Source organism: Malaclemys terrapin, chromosome 1 (genome assembly GCF_027887155.1).
Source record: "Malaclemys terrapin pileata isolate rMalTer1 chromosome 1, rMalTer1.hap1, whole genome shotgun sequence".
In the NCBI taxonomy this organism is placed as follows: Eukaryota; Metazoa; Chordata; order Testudines; family Emydidae; genus Malaclemys; species Malaclemys terrapin.
In genome coordinates, this window is record NC_071505.1 from 154,282,825 (window position 1) to 154,298,232 (window position 15,408).

At 48.2% G+C, this 15,408-nt stretch overlaps 1 protein-coding gene across 2 annotated transcripts in view; it reads left to right on the forward strand.

Annotated features, from left to right (window-relative positions):
* Window positions 1-15,408, forward strand: part of NME7 (NME/NM23 family member 7) — a 184,442-nt gene that overhangs the window by 106,299 nt on the left and 62,735 nt on the right. For both annotated transcript variants that reach the window (XM_054044388.1, XM_054044383.1), the window contains 2 exons: window positions 12,328-12,392; window positions 13,728-13,796. In XM_054044388.1, coding sequence (XP_053900363.1) covers window positions 12,328-12,392; window positions 13,728-13,796 — 134 coding nt within the window. The remainder of the gene's footprint in view (window positions 1-12,327; window positions 12,393-13,727; window positions 13,797-15,408) is intronic.

The window sequence follows — 15,408 nt, forward strand, 5'->3', positions numbered from 1 at the left end:
CCTTAGTAAAGAAGAAACACTAAAAGTTGAATGGTAGAATTCCGGTATCCTTTATTCCTCTACAATATAGATTTTATTAACTGCATTTAAAACCGGTGAATATAAAGGTCCAGTAGAGAGCAGGTCTATGTTACCCACAGGCCCAGATACATGATGAATATTTTAATCGAACAGTGTGCGAGTGCCAACCAGATAGACTGGTGAATGGCTAACTGTTATTTATGATAAAATTTAAAAACAGAGATCTTCAGCCAGTGGTATAGCAGCAATTTCACAACAAGTAGTTCAGCCTTTGCTATTCTTTTGCTTCTTCCCTTTCTTCCTTGGCTTTCCCCCACCCCCCCACCCCAAATGTGGCTGTTGGTTGTAGGAATTTAGGGGATGGAGGATCCGTTCCTCTTTTCCCTCTGCAACTGTCCTAGTAATCCCTTAATTGTTGAATGTAGAATGGTGACTGACGGGTTGGATCACAGAAACCCCCTTGGGAACTGCCAACTGATGTGCTGAGACTACTTCTAACCTGTTTTCCTTGCCAGCTTGGGACTCCAGTGCCCTGCCTGGTTTGAGCCAGACACGCTAGCCTGCTGCAAACCCAGACCCAGGTATGAACCACGTCCCCCAGAAGCTGCAGGCTTAACTGAAAACAGCTTAAGAAGTGTTCCTGTCTCCAGCATTCAGATGCCCAACTCCCAATGGGGTCCAAACCCCAAATAAATCCGTTTTACCCTGTATAAAGCTTATACAGGGTAAACTCATAAATTGTTCGCCCTCTATAACACTGATAGAGAGAGATGCACAGCTGTTTGCCCCTACAGGTATTAATACATACTCTGGGTTAATTAATAAATGAAATGTGATTTTATTAAATATAAAAAGTAGGTGTGACGGGTTGGATCACAGAAACCCCCTTGGGAGCTGCCACCCGATGTGCAAAGACTATCCCTGCTTCTGTTTTCCCTGCCAGCTCAGGACTCCAGCACCCTGTCTTGCTGAGCCAGACACTCCCGTTTGGCTCCAGACACAGATCCAGGGTCTGAATCACTTGTCCCAAAGCTGCAAGTTTACCTGAAAACAGCTCACAGTAGTGTGCTTGTCTTTAGCACTTAGATGCCCAACTCCCAGTGGAAGGGGTCTAAACCCAGATAAATCCGTTTTACCCTGCATAAAGCTTATGCAGGGCAAACTCATAAATTGTTCGTCCTCTATAACACTGATAGAGAGATATGCACAGTTGTTTGCTCCCCCAGGTATTAATACATACTCTGAGTGAATTACTAAATAGAAAGTGATTTTATTAAATACAGACAGTAGGATTTAAGTGGTTCAAAGTAGTAACAGACAGAACAAAGTAAGTCACCAAGCAAAATAAAATAAAATGCGCAAATCTATGTCTAATCAAACTAAATACAGATAATCTCACCCTCAGAGATGTTTCAGTAAGTTTTTCTCAGACTGGACACCTTCCAGGCCTGGGCACAATTCTTTCCCCTGGTACAGCTCTTGTTGCAGCTCAGGTGGTAGCTAGGGGATTTTTCATGATGGCTCCTCCCCCTTTCTGTTCTCTTCCCCCCTTTATATATCTTTTGCATAAGGCGGGAACTCTTTGTCTCTCTGGGTTTCCACCCCCCTCACTGGAAAAGCACCAGGTTAAAGATGGATTCCAGTTCAGGTGACATGATCACATGTCACTGCAAGACTTCATTACTCACTTGCCAGCACACACATATACAGGAAGACTCACAGGTAAATACAGCCATCTGCAGACAATGGGAGTCATCAAGATTCCAAACCATCATTAATGGTCCACACTTTACACAATTACAATAGGCCCTCAGAGTTACATTTTATATTTCTAGTTTTAGATACAAGAGTGGTACATTTATACAAATCAGATGATCATACTCAGTAGATTATAAGCTTTGTAATGATACCTTACAAGAGACCTTTTGCATGAAGCATATCCCATTACGTTACATTCACTTATTACCGTATTTTCTCTAAAACTATCCCAGTTACATTATATTGACTTATTATCAAGTTTTTATAAAACCATATAGACTGCACAACGTCACAGTAGGATTTAAGTGGTTCCAAGTAGTAACAGACAGAACAAAGTAAATTACCAAACAAAATAAAATAAAACATGTAAGTCTATGCCTAATACAGTAAGAATGTGATTACAGATGAAACCTCACCCTCAGAGATGTTCCAGTAAACTTCTTTTACAGACTAGCCTCTTTCTAGTCTGGGTCCAGCAATCGCTCACACCCCGGTGGTTACTGTCCTTTGTTCCAGTTTTTTTCAGGTATCCTTTGGGGGTGGAGAGGCTAACTCTTGAGCCAGCTGAAGACAAAATGGAGGTGTCTCCCAGGGGTTTAAGTAGACTTTCTCTTGTGGGTGGATACCCCTCCCTTCCCCTGTGTAGAATCCAGCTACAAAATGGAGTTTTGGAGTCACATGAGCAAGTCACATATCCATGCATGACTCAGACCTTACAGGTAGAAGCCATTGTTCACATGCCACCTTGAACGTCCTCAGGTAGACTTCTTATGTGGATTGGAGTCTTCCAAGATCCATTGTCTGTTAAGTGTTTATTGATTGGGCACTTAACTTGCAAATTCCTTTCTAAAGAAGCTGACCAAATGTCTTACTAAGGCTACTTAAAATCAAACAAGTACACAGCCAATATTCATAACTTTGAGTACAAAAATGATACATGCATACAAATAGGATGAATATATTCAGTAGATCATAGGCCATGTAACATATCTCTGCAAAGGTTATCTAGCATAAAACATATTCCAGTTATGTCATATTTACTTTCATAAGCATATTTCCATAAAGCATTATGGGATGCAATGTCACAGTGACAATTCCCTTCTCTGCCACAGATTTCCTGAGTGACCTTGGGCAAGTCAATTAGGCTGAGTCTACACTGCAAAGCAATAGGGCTCAAACCCTGGGTCTGGTCTTGACTCGGTCTTGAACCCTCCATCCCCACGGTGTCCTAGGATCCTAGGTCCGAGTCAGTCTGAGAGATTTGTTTGTAGATGGAAAGGGGGTTTGAGCTCAAGCCTGAATCTGAGCCTGGGCTTACATTGCAGTGTAGACATACCCATTATATCTCTGTGCCTCGGTCAGCTCTCTGTATAATGGGGATAATATCTACCTACCTACAGGGGTGTTGTGAGGTTAAATACGTTAAAAATTAGAGCTGCTTAGATCCTCTGGTAAGGGAGGGGCCATATGACCAGTTAAGATAGATTCTACCTCAGGTTTCTTGTGTGACCTTGGGCACATTCATCTCTCTGGGCCTCAGTCCCCATAGGGTAGATGTTATCCCAATGTTACCAATCTCACAGGAATATTGTGACGATACATTTATTAATGTTTGTGAGGCACCATATCAAAACATACCTTGCCACCAAAAACTCGGTCTCCACTCATTTCTAAATGCCAAAATTCCAAACAGCTGGCCCCCAGCCAGATGCCAAAACCTCCAGATTTCCCTCCATAACAAAAATAGGTCACATTTTGAAAATGGGAAATTTTGGGGAAAGCATAAATTGAAAAGCTTCCTCAAATTGCAATTTGTATTGAATTTAACATGAAAACGACAGAAGACGATATTGGAGGTACTGCACTAAATCAAATAAAGAACTTGCGCCTCTTCTTGAATTTAGCTGAAGCTGCCATCAATATGTTAGTGTGATGCAAAATTCAGCGCCGCTGTGCTGGAGAAATCTGTGGGTCTTGCAGAATTCAGGTCCTGAGAATTTGGGAAACTTGATTATTAGTTCTTCTTCGAGTGCTTGCTCATATCCATTCCATTAGGTGTGCGCGCGCCGCGTGCACGATCGTCGGAGAATTTTCTACCCTAGCAACACCGGCGGGTCGGCTGTGGAGCCCCCTAGAGTGGCGCCTTCATGGCGCTGAATATATACCCCAGCCGACCCGGCGCCCCCTCAGTTCCTTCTTACCGCCCCTGACGGTCGTTGGAACTGTGGAGCGCGGCATAGCTGTTCTCCACTCTCCCTAGCTTAGTTAGTTATTCACAGTTATAGTTATAGTTCTAGTTGTTTATAGTTAAATAGTTAAATAGTTTTTAAAAAATTGTTCGGTTGTTATAGTAGTTCAGGGGATTAAGGGGGTCGTCTCCCCCTTTCTCCCCCGGCCGCGGGGCCGGGCTCATGCCCAACGCTCCCGGCTTCAAGCAGTGCGCCTCCTGCGCTAAGCCTATGCCCACGAGCGACCCGCACGACTCCTGTCTGAAGTGCCTGGGAGAGTCCCATCAAACAGATAAGTGCAAGATCTGTAAGGCCTTCAGACCAAGGACCAAGAAGGAGCGGGACTTTCGGCTCCGGCAACTCCTTATGGAGGCGGCACTTAGTCCGGACGCTCCATCAACGAGTCAGGCCCCGGCACCTAGCACCTCGGTGCGCAGTGCCCCGGCGGCACCGGCCTTGCCGACCACGCGAGTGGCGTCGGACAAGCCTCCCCGGCACCGGACCTCGTCGGCACCGCAAGCACAACAAGTGCCTCGGCGCCGGTCATTATCCCCGGGGCATAAAAAAGCCCATAAGACGGGGACCTCCGTGCCGAAGACGCCGGCTCCCCCAGTGCCGGGGGTAGAGCCGCGTCCGCCTGTGGAGCACCGAAAACAGGTGACTCCAGCACCGTCGACTCCGGCTCCGAGGCCGTTGAGTCCGGTGCAGATAGCGTCTCCACCGAGACCGGCGGTGATACAGTGCCTCCCGTCGACTCCAGAGACCTTCGCGGCGGCGAGAGACTTAATAGCTCTCACGGAGCCGGCACCGCCTCAACCACCGGCACCGACGGCACCGTTGACTCGTCCGGTCCAGTCTAGAGGGAAACCTGCCTTGATGCGCCCTCCATCGCAAGGGCTGGAACCACGGCACCGGTCCAGGTCCCGAAGCAGGTCCCCACGCCGCTCGCAGTCCCGGCGCCGAATATCACCTCGGCACCGGTCGTACTCGCGGCCAAGATCTTCGTCGCGGCACCGCTGTACGTCTTGGCACCGCTATGATCGTCGGTACCGATCGACATCGAGATGTAGTTCTCGGCACCGCTATGATCGACGCTCGACGTCGAGAGGCCGCTCCCGGCACCGGGCCTACTCAAGATCACATTCCAGGTCCAGGTCTGACTCTCGGCACCGACGTAGTCATCGGCACCGATCCCGTTCTCGGCACCGTTCGCCAGCACCGCACAGGGACCGTTCATCTCTGGGCCGGCACCGTGCGGCACCATACCATCCGGAGCTCGTCTCGGCGCGGTCGGCACCGCCATGGCCATCCAGATCAGTGTCCCGATCCTCCAATGGGGCATAGAGATCGGCATACCCCCCTCAGGGACAGGCCGATGATCCGGACATGGGCCACTGGCAGGAGGTAGCGGAGGATCCCGCTCAGGGACCTTCACACAGGTCGTTTTGGACCCCGTGGGCGTACCACCAAGCTCAAGGGGCTCCACCACCATCAGCCTCTCGCTCGGTGCATTCTGAGCGAAGGGCCCCAGAGTCCACCATCTCTCGCCCTCCTCCAGGGGGCATGGAGGCCTCCGTGCCCGCACCTGACGTCCTGGACCCAGAGGCAGGTGATGCTCCGCTCCAAGGCTCATTGGACCAGGCCCCGCCCTTGGATCCCTTGCCACCTGAGGCATCTTCCTCATCTTCCCCAGATGAGGCAGTGGCGGGCACAACGAGCATGGGTCCACCCCCGATTGATCTCCGGGCACACCAGGACCTATTACGTAGGGTGGCACGTAATATGGACCTTCAGGCAGAGGAGATTGTGGAGGTGCAGGACCCCATTGTGAACATCCTCTCTGCGGATGCCCCATCCAGAGTGGCGTTACCCCTGATCCGCACGATCCAGGCTAACGCCACTACGATATGGCAAACTCCTGCCTCTATCCCACCCACAGCGAGAGGGGTGGAAAGAAAGTACTTTGTCCCCTCAAAGGACTATGAGTACTTGTATACCCATCCCCAACCGTGTTCACTGGTGGTGTCATCAGTGAATGCAAGGGAGCGCCACGGTCAACAGGCCGCAGCGCCCAAATCGAAGGAGGCTAAGCGCCTCGATTTGTTTGGCCGTAAAGTTTATTCAGCCGGAGGGCTGCAACTTAGAGCGGCTAACCAGCAGGCGCTCCTGAGCCGCTATAACTTTAATTTCTGGAACTCTATGGGGAAGTTCAAGGAATTGGTTCCCCAAGACTCCAGGGAGGAGTTTGGGGCCTTGATAGAGGAGGGTAAGAAGGTGGCTCGGACCTCCTTGCAGGCCTCCTTGGACATAGCGGACTCGGCTGCGAGGACCCTGGCTTCGGGTATCGCTATGCGGAGGATCTCCTGGCTTCAGGTTTCGGGTTTGCCTCCGGAGCTGCAGCAAACCCTACAGGATCTGCCCTTTGAGGGACATGGATTGTTCTCGGACAAGACGGACTCTCGTCTGCAGAGCCTCAAGGACTCGAGAACAATCATGCGCTCCCTGGGGATGCATGTTGCGGGCCCTCAGCGCAGGCCATTTAGGCCGCAGCCTCAGCGCTTCTTCCCCCCCCCCCCCCCCCCCCGCCTCGTCAGAGACAGGACTCGGCCCGGAGGCGAGGGCGAGGTGGTAGAAGAAGGTGGACCGGCCCTCAACCCGGTCAGAACCAGGGGCCACCTAGACCACCTTCAGGCCCCAGGCAGAACTTTTGAAGGTGCGGTCGAGGACGGCGCCCCAGTCATCCCCCAGGATCCAGCCCCCTCCTTTCGGGATCGCCTTTCCCATTCCACCGTGCTTGGTCCCTTATAACTTCGGACCGTTGGGTCCTTCGCACGGTGGACAGGGGATACGCTATCCAGTTTTCTTCAATCCCCCCCTCCTCCCCCCCTTCTTCCCCGTCCCTCTTCAGGGACCCTTCTCACGAGCAACTTCTTAGACAGGAAGTTTCTACGCTCCTTGCTATGGGGGCCATAGAGGAGGTTCCAGTAGAGTTAAGGGGCAGGGGATTTTATTCCCGGTACTTCCTCATTCCCAAGTCCAAAGGAGGTCTGCGACCCATCTTGGACTTGCGCGGACTCAACAAATTCGTAGTAAAGTTGAAGTTCCGCATGGTCTCTTTGGGGGCCATTATCCCTTCCCTCGATCCTGGAGACTGGTTCGCCGCCCTCGACATGAAAGACGCATACTTTCACATCGCAATTTACCCACCTCACAGACGCTTCCTGCGATTCGTGGTAAGCACGGTGCACTACCAATTTGCAGTCCTTCCCTTTGGCCTATCCTCGGCCCCAAGAGTGTTCACGAAATGTATGGCTGTCGTGGCAGCGTACCTTCGTCGGCAAGGGATACAGGTGTTCCCGTACCTAGACGACTGGCTGGTACGCGGTCGCACCAAAGAGCAAGTTCGAGCTCACGTCCACATAATAGTGCACACATTCAACGAGTTGGGCATCCTACTCAACAAGGACAAATCCACTCTAGAACCTACCCAGAGAATAGAATTCATCGGCGCAGTTCTAGACTCCAGACGTGCACAAGCCATCCTGCCAGACAACCGCTTTGGCACCATCACGAGCCTCATTCAAGGGCTCAAGGCCTTCCCAACTACCACGGTGAGGTCGTGCCTTACCCTGCTGGGTCACATGGCTTCCTGCACGTACGTAACCAGGCATGCCAGACTTCGGCTTCGCCCACTCCAGACCTGGGTGTCGTCAATATACCGCCCACATCGGGACAGCCTGAACATGGTGGTCACGGTCCCGAACTCGGTCCTGACCTCCCTCACCTGGTGGCTAGATCACAATGTGGTCTGCGAGGGGATGCCATTTCACGCCCCACAACCCTCTCTGCACCTGGTCACAGACGCTTCATCTCTGGGTTGGGGCGCCCATCTCAACGAACACCATACCCAGGGCCTGTGGACTGCACCCCAGCTAGCCCTGCACATCAATGTTCGGGAACTGATGGCGGTGCGCCTGGCGTGCCAGGCATTTCTCAATCTCCTACGTGGCCGCTGTGTGTTAGTTCTCATCGACAACACCACGGCCATGTTTTACATCAACAAGCAAGGAGGAGCACGTTCGTCAATTCTATGCCAAGAGGCCATTCGCCTGTGGGACTTCTGCATTGCCCACTCAATCCATCTCATGGCATCGTTCCTCCCTGGAGTCCAGAACACTTTAGCGGACCGACTCAGCAGGTCCTTCCAGACGCACGAGTGGTCTATCCGTCCGGACATCATACATTCCGTCTTCCAGAAGTGGGGGTTTCCCCAGATAGACCTGTTTGCTTCTCGAGACAACAGGAAATGCCACGTGTTCTGCTCCCTGCAAGGTCGAGCTCCGGGCTCCCTCTCGGATGCGTTTCTCCTTCCCTGGAAAGACCACCTGTTTTATGCCTTTCCTCCGTTTCCTCTGGTCCACAAGGTACTGCTCAAATTGCGCAGAGACCAGGCACAGGTAATTCTGGTCGCTCCAGCGTGGCCGAGACAACATTGGTACACCACCCTGTTGGAACTCTCGGTTCAGACACCGATCCCGCTTCCATTATGTCCGGATCTCATCTCTCAGGACCACGGCTGGCTGCGTCACCCCGACCTGCAATCACTCCACCTCACGGCGTGGCTGCTCCATGGTTCACCCAGGCAGAGCAGCAATGCTCGCACTCTGTCCAACAGATTCTGCTGAGCAGTAGGAAGCCCTCAACACGCACCACGTACCTGGCCAAGTGGAAGCGGTTCTCCTGTTGGTGCGAACAACGAGCCACGTCCCCGTTGCAGGCACCCATTCCTCTCATTTTGGAATATCTCCTCTCCCTAAAACAGCAGGGGTTGGCGATATCTTCAATTAGAGTTCACCTGGCCGCTATATCGGCCTTTCACCCAGGGGAACTCGCGTCTTCGGTATTCTCTAACCCGATGGTCGTTAGATTCCTCAAGGGCTTAGACCGGATGTACCCACAACAACGTCAGCCCGTTCAGACGTGGGACCTCAACCTGGTTCTCTCCAAGCTCACAGGTCCTCCATTCGAGCCACTGGCCACCTGTTCACTTTTGTACCTATCCTGGAAGACAGCCTTCCTCGTAGCCATCACCTCAGCAAGGCGCGTTTCTGAACTCAGAGCGCTTACATCCGAGCCCCCTTACACAGTTTTCCATAAGGATAAAGTGCAGCTTCGTCCACATCCTGCCTTTCTCCCTAAGGTGGTTTCTCCATTTCATATCAACCAGGATATATTCCTCCCGGTCTTTCATCCTAAACCACATGCCACTCGCCAGGATCAACGTTTGCATTCTCTGGACGTACGCAGGGCCCTGGCCTTCTATATTGACCGCACAAGGCACTTTAGAAAGACGACGCAACTCTTCGTTGCAGTGGCCGACCGAATGAAAGGCTCACCGGTCTCCTCACAACGCTTATCCTCCTGGATTACGTCTTGCATCCGGACTTGCTATGACCTGGCAGGTGTCTCAGCACCGCACCTCACCGCTCACTCCACGAGGGCCCAAGCTTCCTCGACTGCTTTCCTGGCGCAAGTTCCGATCCAGGACATTTGTAGAGCGGCGGTTTGGTCATCAGTCCACACATTTACAGCTCACTATGCGCTAGTGCAGCAGTCCAGGGACGATGCTGCTTTCGGATCAGCGGTTTTGCACACAGCAATGTCTCACTCCGACCCCTCCACCTAAGTTGGGCTTGGGAGTCACCTAATGGAATGGATATGAGCAAGCACTCGAAGAAGAAAAGACGGTTACTCACCGTTGTAACTGTTGTTCTTCGAGATGTGTTGCTCATATCCATTCCAAACCCGCCCCCCGTCCCCACTGTCGGAGTAGCCGGCAAGAAGGAACTGAGGGGGCGCCGGGTCGGCTGGGGTATATATTCAGTGCCATGAAGGCGCCACTCTAGGGGGCTCCACAGCCGACCCGCCGGTGTTGCTAGGGTAGAAAATTCTCCGATCGTGCACGCGGCGCGCGCACACCTAATGGAATGGATATGAGCAACACATCTCGAAGAACAACAGTTACAACGGTGAGTAACCGTCTTTTTTCAGTCATAGTCTTAGCTACTGAGCTTATTCTGGACAGTGCTAAAAAAAACCTTTCATATTAGAGAATTGTTAATTAAGGCATTTAATGACCATGCGTCAATCCTTGCTCCATTGAAGTCAATGGAAGTTTTGCCATTGACTTCAATAGGAGCAGACTTCACCCCATATCTGCAAGTGTTGAGCAAATACTTTACATTGAATGCCTATAGATTGAGTGATGGATTCTGCTCAGTAACTCTCATCGATTGTACTCCATGCGCCTTCTGCTTTTTGGTAAACTTTTTACCAAATGTCTTTCTTGGACTTTGAATGACGAAGTGTAAGCCCCATCTCTTTGTCATATAGGCTGTCTAGGTGTTTATATATTGCATCCATCACCATAGTGTGCCCCAGTATACTGATCTAAAGAAATAACAATATCTCAATACAAACATCACAACACAATGGCAGGATGTCTCAGTATGGTTATTCTAGTATCAGGGGGTAGCCGTGTTAGTCTGTATCTACAAAAACAACAAGGAGTCTGGTGGCACCTTAAAGACTAACAGATTTATTTGGGCATAAGCTTTCGTGAGTAAAAACCTCACTTCTTCGGATGCATCCGAAGAAGTGAGGTTTTTACTCACGAAAGCTTATGCCCAAATAAATCTGTTAGTCTTTAAGGTGCCACCAGACTCCTTGTTGTTTTTATGGTTATTCTGTGGTTCTACACTTTGTCCTCTCCCTCCCCTTCCCCTAAGACAGGCTACTAGAAGAGAATGGGAGGCATTTTCCCCTCTCTCTTCTTTCCTGTTCCCTATCCCTTCTTGGAACAACAAGAAGAAATCCTGGGAGCACCAGTTCATTTACTTTAAGTTCCCAGTGCCTCATTTGGTCTTCAGTATGGGGACATCTCTATGTTCATCTCTGCTTGCTCTTGAACAAATGTCTGGAAACCTTAGAACAGTGGTCCCCAACCTTTTTAGTGTGGCAGGTGCCTGACGACTAGCCGCTGAGGAGCGTGGCCACTGGACAAGCAGCCGCCGAAATGCTGCTGAGAAGTAGTGTCATCAAGAGGCGTCGCCGCCGAAATGCCGCCAAAAATCAACAGCATTTCGGCCGCGACACTTCTTGATGTTGCTGCTTCTCGGCGGTATTTTGGTGGCTGCTTTTCCGGCGGCCAGTAGGTGGGCGCACATAGATGCCATGGCTAGCGCCATGGCGCCCGCAGGCACCGCATTGGGGACCCCTGCCCTAGAACTATATGAAGTGCTCCTGAGAGTTGCAGGAAGTTCTGGAGCACAGGCTGGGTTATCCTGTGGTTACAGTGCTTCTACTAAGTTCTGCCTACTGTTGCATTGTATGCTAGACTGACATAGTTTCTCAAAGGATCTGATCCTGTGAACACAAGTCCCATCCCACCCCACTTCAGTGGATTTGTTGATGGGTAGCAGGGCCAGCTCCAGTTTTTTTGCCATCCCAAGCGGCGAAGGGGGGGGGGGGGAGCCACGATCAGCGGCACTTTGGCAGCTGCTCCACTGCGCCACTTCATTCTTCGGTGGCAATTTGGCAGCCGGTCCTTCCCTCCGAGAGGGACTGAGGGACCCGCCGCCAAAGACCCAGACGTGCCACCCCCTTCCATGGGCCGCCCCAAGCACCAGCTTCCTGCGCTGGTGCCTGGAGCCGGCCCTGATGGGTAGGTATACTCAATAGTAAGTGTTTTCAAGAACGAGCTCCAAAAAGGTGTGGGACCATATTTTTCTCTGTTGTACCTTCATGGACTTCCATGGAGTTACATCAGGAATGAGCTTTTGTACACATTTAATTAATCATGTTTGTTACAGTTGTGCCTAGGGACTAACCAAGAGTGGGGCCCCATTGTGCAGTACTCACACAGAGTAGTAGACAGTCCCTATCCTGAGGAGCTTGCAATCTAAATATTTTAAATGGATGTTTATATAAATGGAGTTTTGGGTGCAAATATAGAGTGAAGTCAGTGGGAGTTTTGCCATTGACTTCAATATGGCCAGGATTTCACCAATCACATTATTCATACATTACTGCAAAAAATTATTTCAACAACTGAATGAAAACTCATTTGGAGAATCACTTCCAAAGGATTTCAGAAAGGTTAAGATATCTGAATTCTGCTCTGCTTTATTTCAGCTTTAGAGAGATAACATAAATGCTGTGTTTTGACAAGAAAACATGTAGTATATGAAGTACCTGCTATACCTATATACTGTAAATTTCATTAATTATTTTATGAATGTGTGTGTTTGTATCTCCAAAGGGCTAACTGGAAAGATCATAAAAGCCATCCTTGATGGGGGTTTTGAAATCTCGGCTTTGCAGTTGGTAAGTATCCTCATGCATTTCATATGTTTCCGTTTCCCATTTAACTGGATCTAGAGCAAAGTTGTATGATTGCCACTTTCTTTAATTTAAAAAAAATCTCAACATAGGAAAGTGGACTGTCCAATTAAAGATGTATTGGGAAGAATGTTGGAAGCCTGGCACTTCTATGTACATCTGTGATGCAGAATGAGTCTCTGTCTTTAAGATTTTATACTGCTGCCTCTCATCGTAGTATGTGAGTGCCTTCCACATAAAATCAACAGCAATTATAGAGTCCCTAGTGGACTTAATGGAGTCTCTGGTGCCTCTCCCTTTTTTAGCATCAGAACTGTTTGGGGGTATGTTTTTGTTTGTTTGTTTGATTGGGTGATATGATTGTTGCAAGGTTTTGGGGGAGGGTTGTTTTCATTTTGTGTTTTCATTTTTTTGAAGGGACGGTTATTTTTGTAGATGGTGTGACAAGGTTGTCAACATTAGGATTTTTTTCTTTTAAATTTATGGCTGGTGTATCACTGATGGGGGATCTTGGACAAGTCCAAGTCACTTTGCCTCTCCGTGCCTCAGTTTCTTCATCTGTAAAATGGCAGTAATGATTCTGATGTCTTTTATAGAGCACTTTGAGATCTATTCATGAAAGTGCTAAATATTAATAATAATCTGCTTAGAGTTTTTTTTATATAACATTTAGTGTGAATTTAAGATAGGATTTTCAAAGTTGCCTAAGAGATTTTGAAAATCCCACCCTTAATACTTGTGAAAGCCTTTGAGACTGAAATCATCTATTTGGCCACAGAGCAGTTTCAACATGGGAAGAAGCAAAGCGAACGTTTCCCCCACATAACCCCCACTAATATGCTTCAATCCTGACCTGGAAGGACAGACTCCAGAGTTCAGAAGGTAGTTCAGCCTCCTTGGCCTATTTGCTTGCTCATTGAGACTCCATTAATGGAATCAATTAGTGCAAGCTGAGGTGCTGGGCTTTCTAATCAAATTTGGAATTTAGAGTACTGTTATGGTCAAAAAAGGAACTGTGTAAAAATGGTTTCATTGAACCCATCCTGCTCCTGATTTATCTTTAAGTGGCATCTGCCAACTTCATGGAGAAAATACAATATTTACTGCTTAGTTGTATGGGCTTGCTGGGTTATTGAAGAATGATCTCCAACCTATCTGCCCCGTGCATCATCAGCAAAAGAATTCTTCAAAGCCTTCCTTCCTATCACAGGGGAAACCATCAAAATACATTATGGGGTAAATAAAGAGTATGCTAAATGCTTGCTGGATTTTTCTTCGGAGACAGTTCGGCTAACATTTTCACCCTTTTCCTTTGCATAGTTCAACATGGAACGTGCGAATGTGGAAGAATTCTATGAGATTTACAAAGGTGTTGTAGCTGAATACGCTGTAAGTATCAACTAGAAAAGAATCTACTAAAAAATAAGATAGCAATTGAGAGGTGGTCACCTCTCTCTGTACTTAGGATTGTGACTAGAGTTCTATCAGGAGTCTGATTTTGAACACTCCCTGAGTTGGTCCAGAATGAACCAATCCATCTGAAATTCCTCATGTATACTCTGAGACAGGAGAATTTTTTGTGGGAAAAGTGGAGGACCATTGGGCCAAGATATTTATGAAATAGAACAGATTGGAAAAACAGAACTGAGCTATTTTACTTTAGTAGAGCTGGTGTAATGTCTAGTTTTATATTGTTGTTGAATGTACTGTTTCAAAAGTGGTTTGGCCTAGAAACTCTGTATGTATTTATTCCTTTGTCCTCAGTGGGTTGTGGGGTGTTTGAGTATTTTTATGATGGTTGGGTGGTTAATGTCATATGTAAGTTGATCTGTCTTTTGAATCTCTGTGAAATCGGTGTGGTCCAATAGGCATGTTGTAACCTCAGTGGGGTCTGATGTCTGTGTACATTGTAATGCCTTTGAGCACTGGCACTGAAGGCTTCCTGGGTGCCTGTGGACCAATGGGAATATAATAAGGTGACTTTGTATTTCTGCAACACCCTCCCTCTGAGGATTTCAGGGAACTGTGCAAACAGTAATGAAAAGAGACTTACAATGTCCCTGTGAAGTATGTAAGTTATATGGATTGAGGTACCAGCACTCCAAAGGGATCTGGCCATTTGACTTTTATGCCTCAGGGAGTGCTACTGCTGTTAAAAATGAGATTATCACTTCAGTCTCTGAATCCAAGTGCTTAAGTGACTTTCACCAGTTCACTGGTGAGACTCTCTTTAAATCATCATCAGCAAACATATTTCTTGAATGGTTCACCCTTAGCTCTGAAGTTTATTATAGTTGGCATTATGGAGGGATGATTGCTGGATGTCCGTGTCACAACCAACTCTTTCTTCAGCAGTTAAGGTTTGACCCTGGTACCGAGTATTGAGAATATTTGCAAGAAAATGAGCTGGCCATCGTGCTTGTCCCATTCGTTTTTTTAATGCTTGTAATTTAACTCTGTCATTGCATATTTCTCTTTTTAAGATCTCACTCAGTTCCTTCTAAATTTCAACAGAGTCAGCAATAAAACAGCTATTTCCCTGCAGTTTGTTCAAGGCTACCGAAATAGGCTTCAGGGTACTCAGCATGTGTTCAATGTTTCTCTTAAGCCCGATGTTGAGAACTTTGGCTGTGATAGTGCTATCTATTTGTTCACGATTTTGTTCACAAAATGTCATCAGATTAGGCCAGTTCTTGATTTAGTGCTCAAAACAGTTCACTACTGAGTTCCATCGCACGTCTTGTGGGAGAGTTAGCTTGATTCCTCCCACTTTTTTCAGGGCAGCTGCTGCAAAGTGATTGTTACGGAAGAATTTTGCAATTTCAACAACATTAGCCTTTATTTCTGGAACACTGAAATCTTTGGCTCGGAGGTGCATCAAATGAGCACTGCAACCATATATTATTAGCTTCGGACTCTCTTCTAAATAATTTCTTCTCATCTTAGATACATTTGCAGCATTGTTTGTGACCAAGCTGCATTCTAGACATTTGAATTTTTT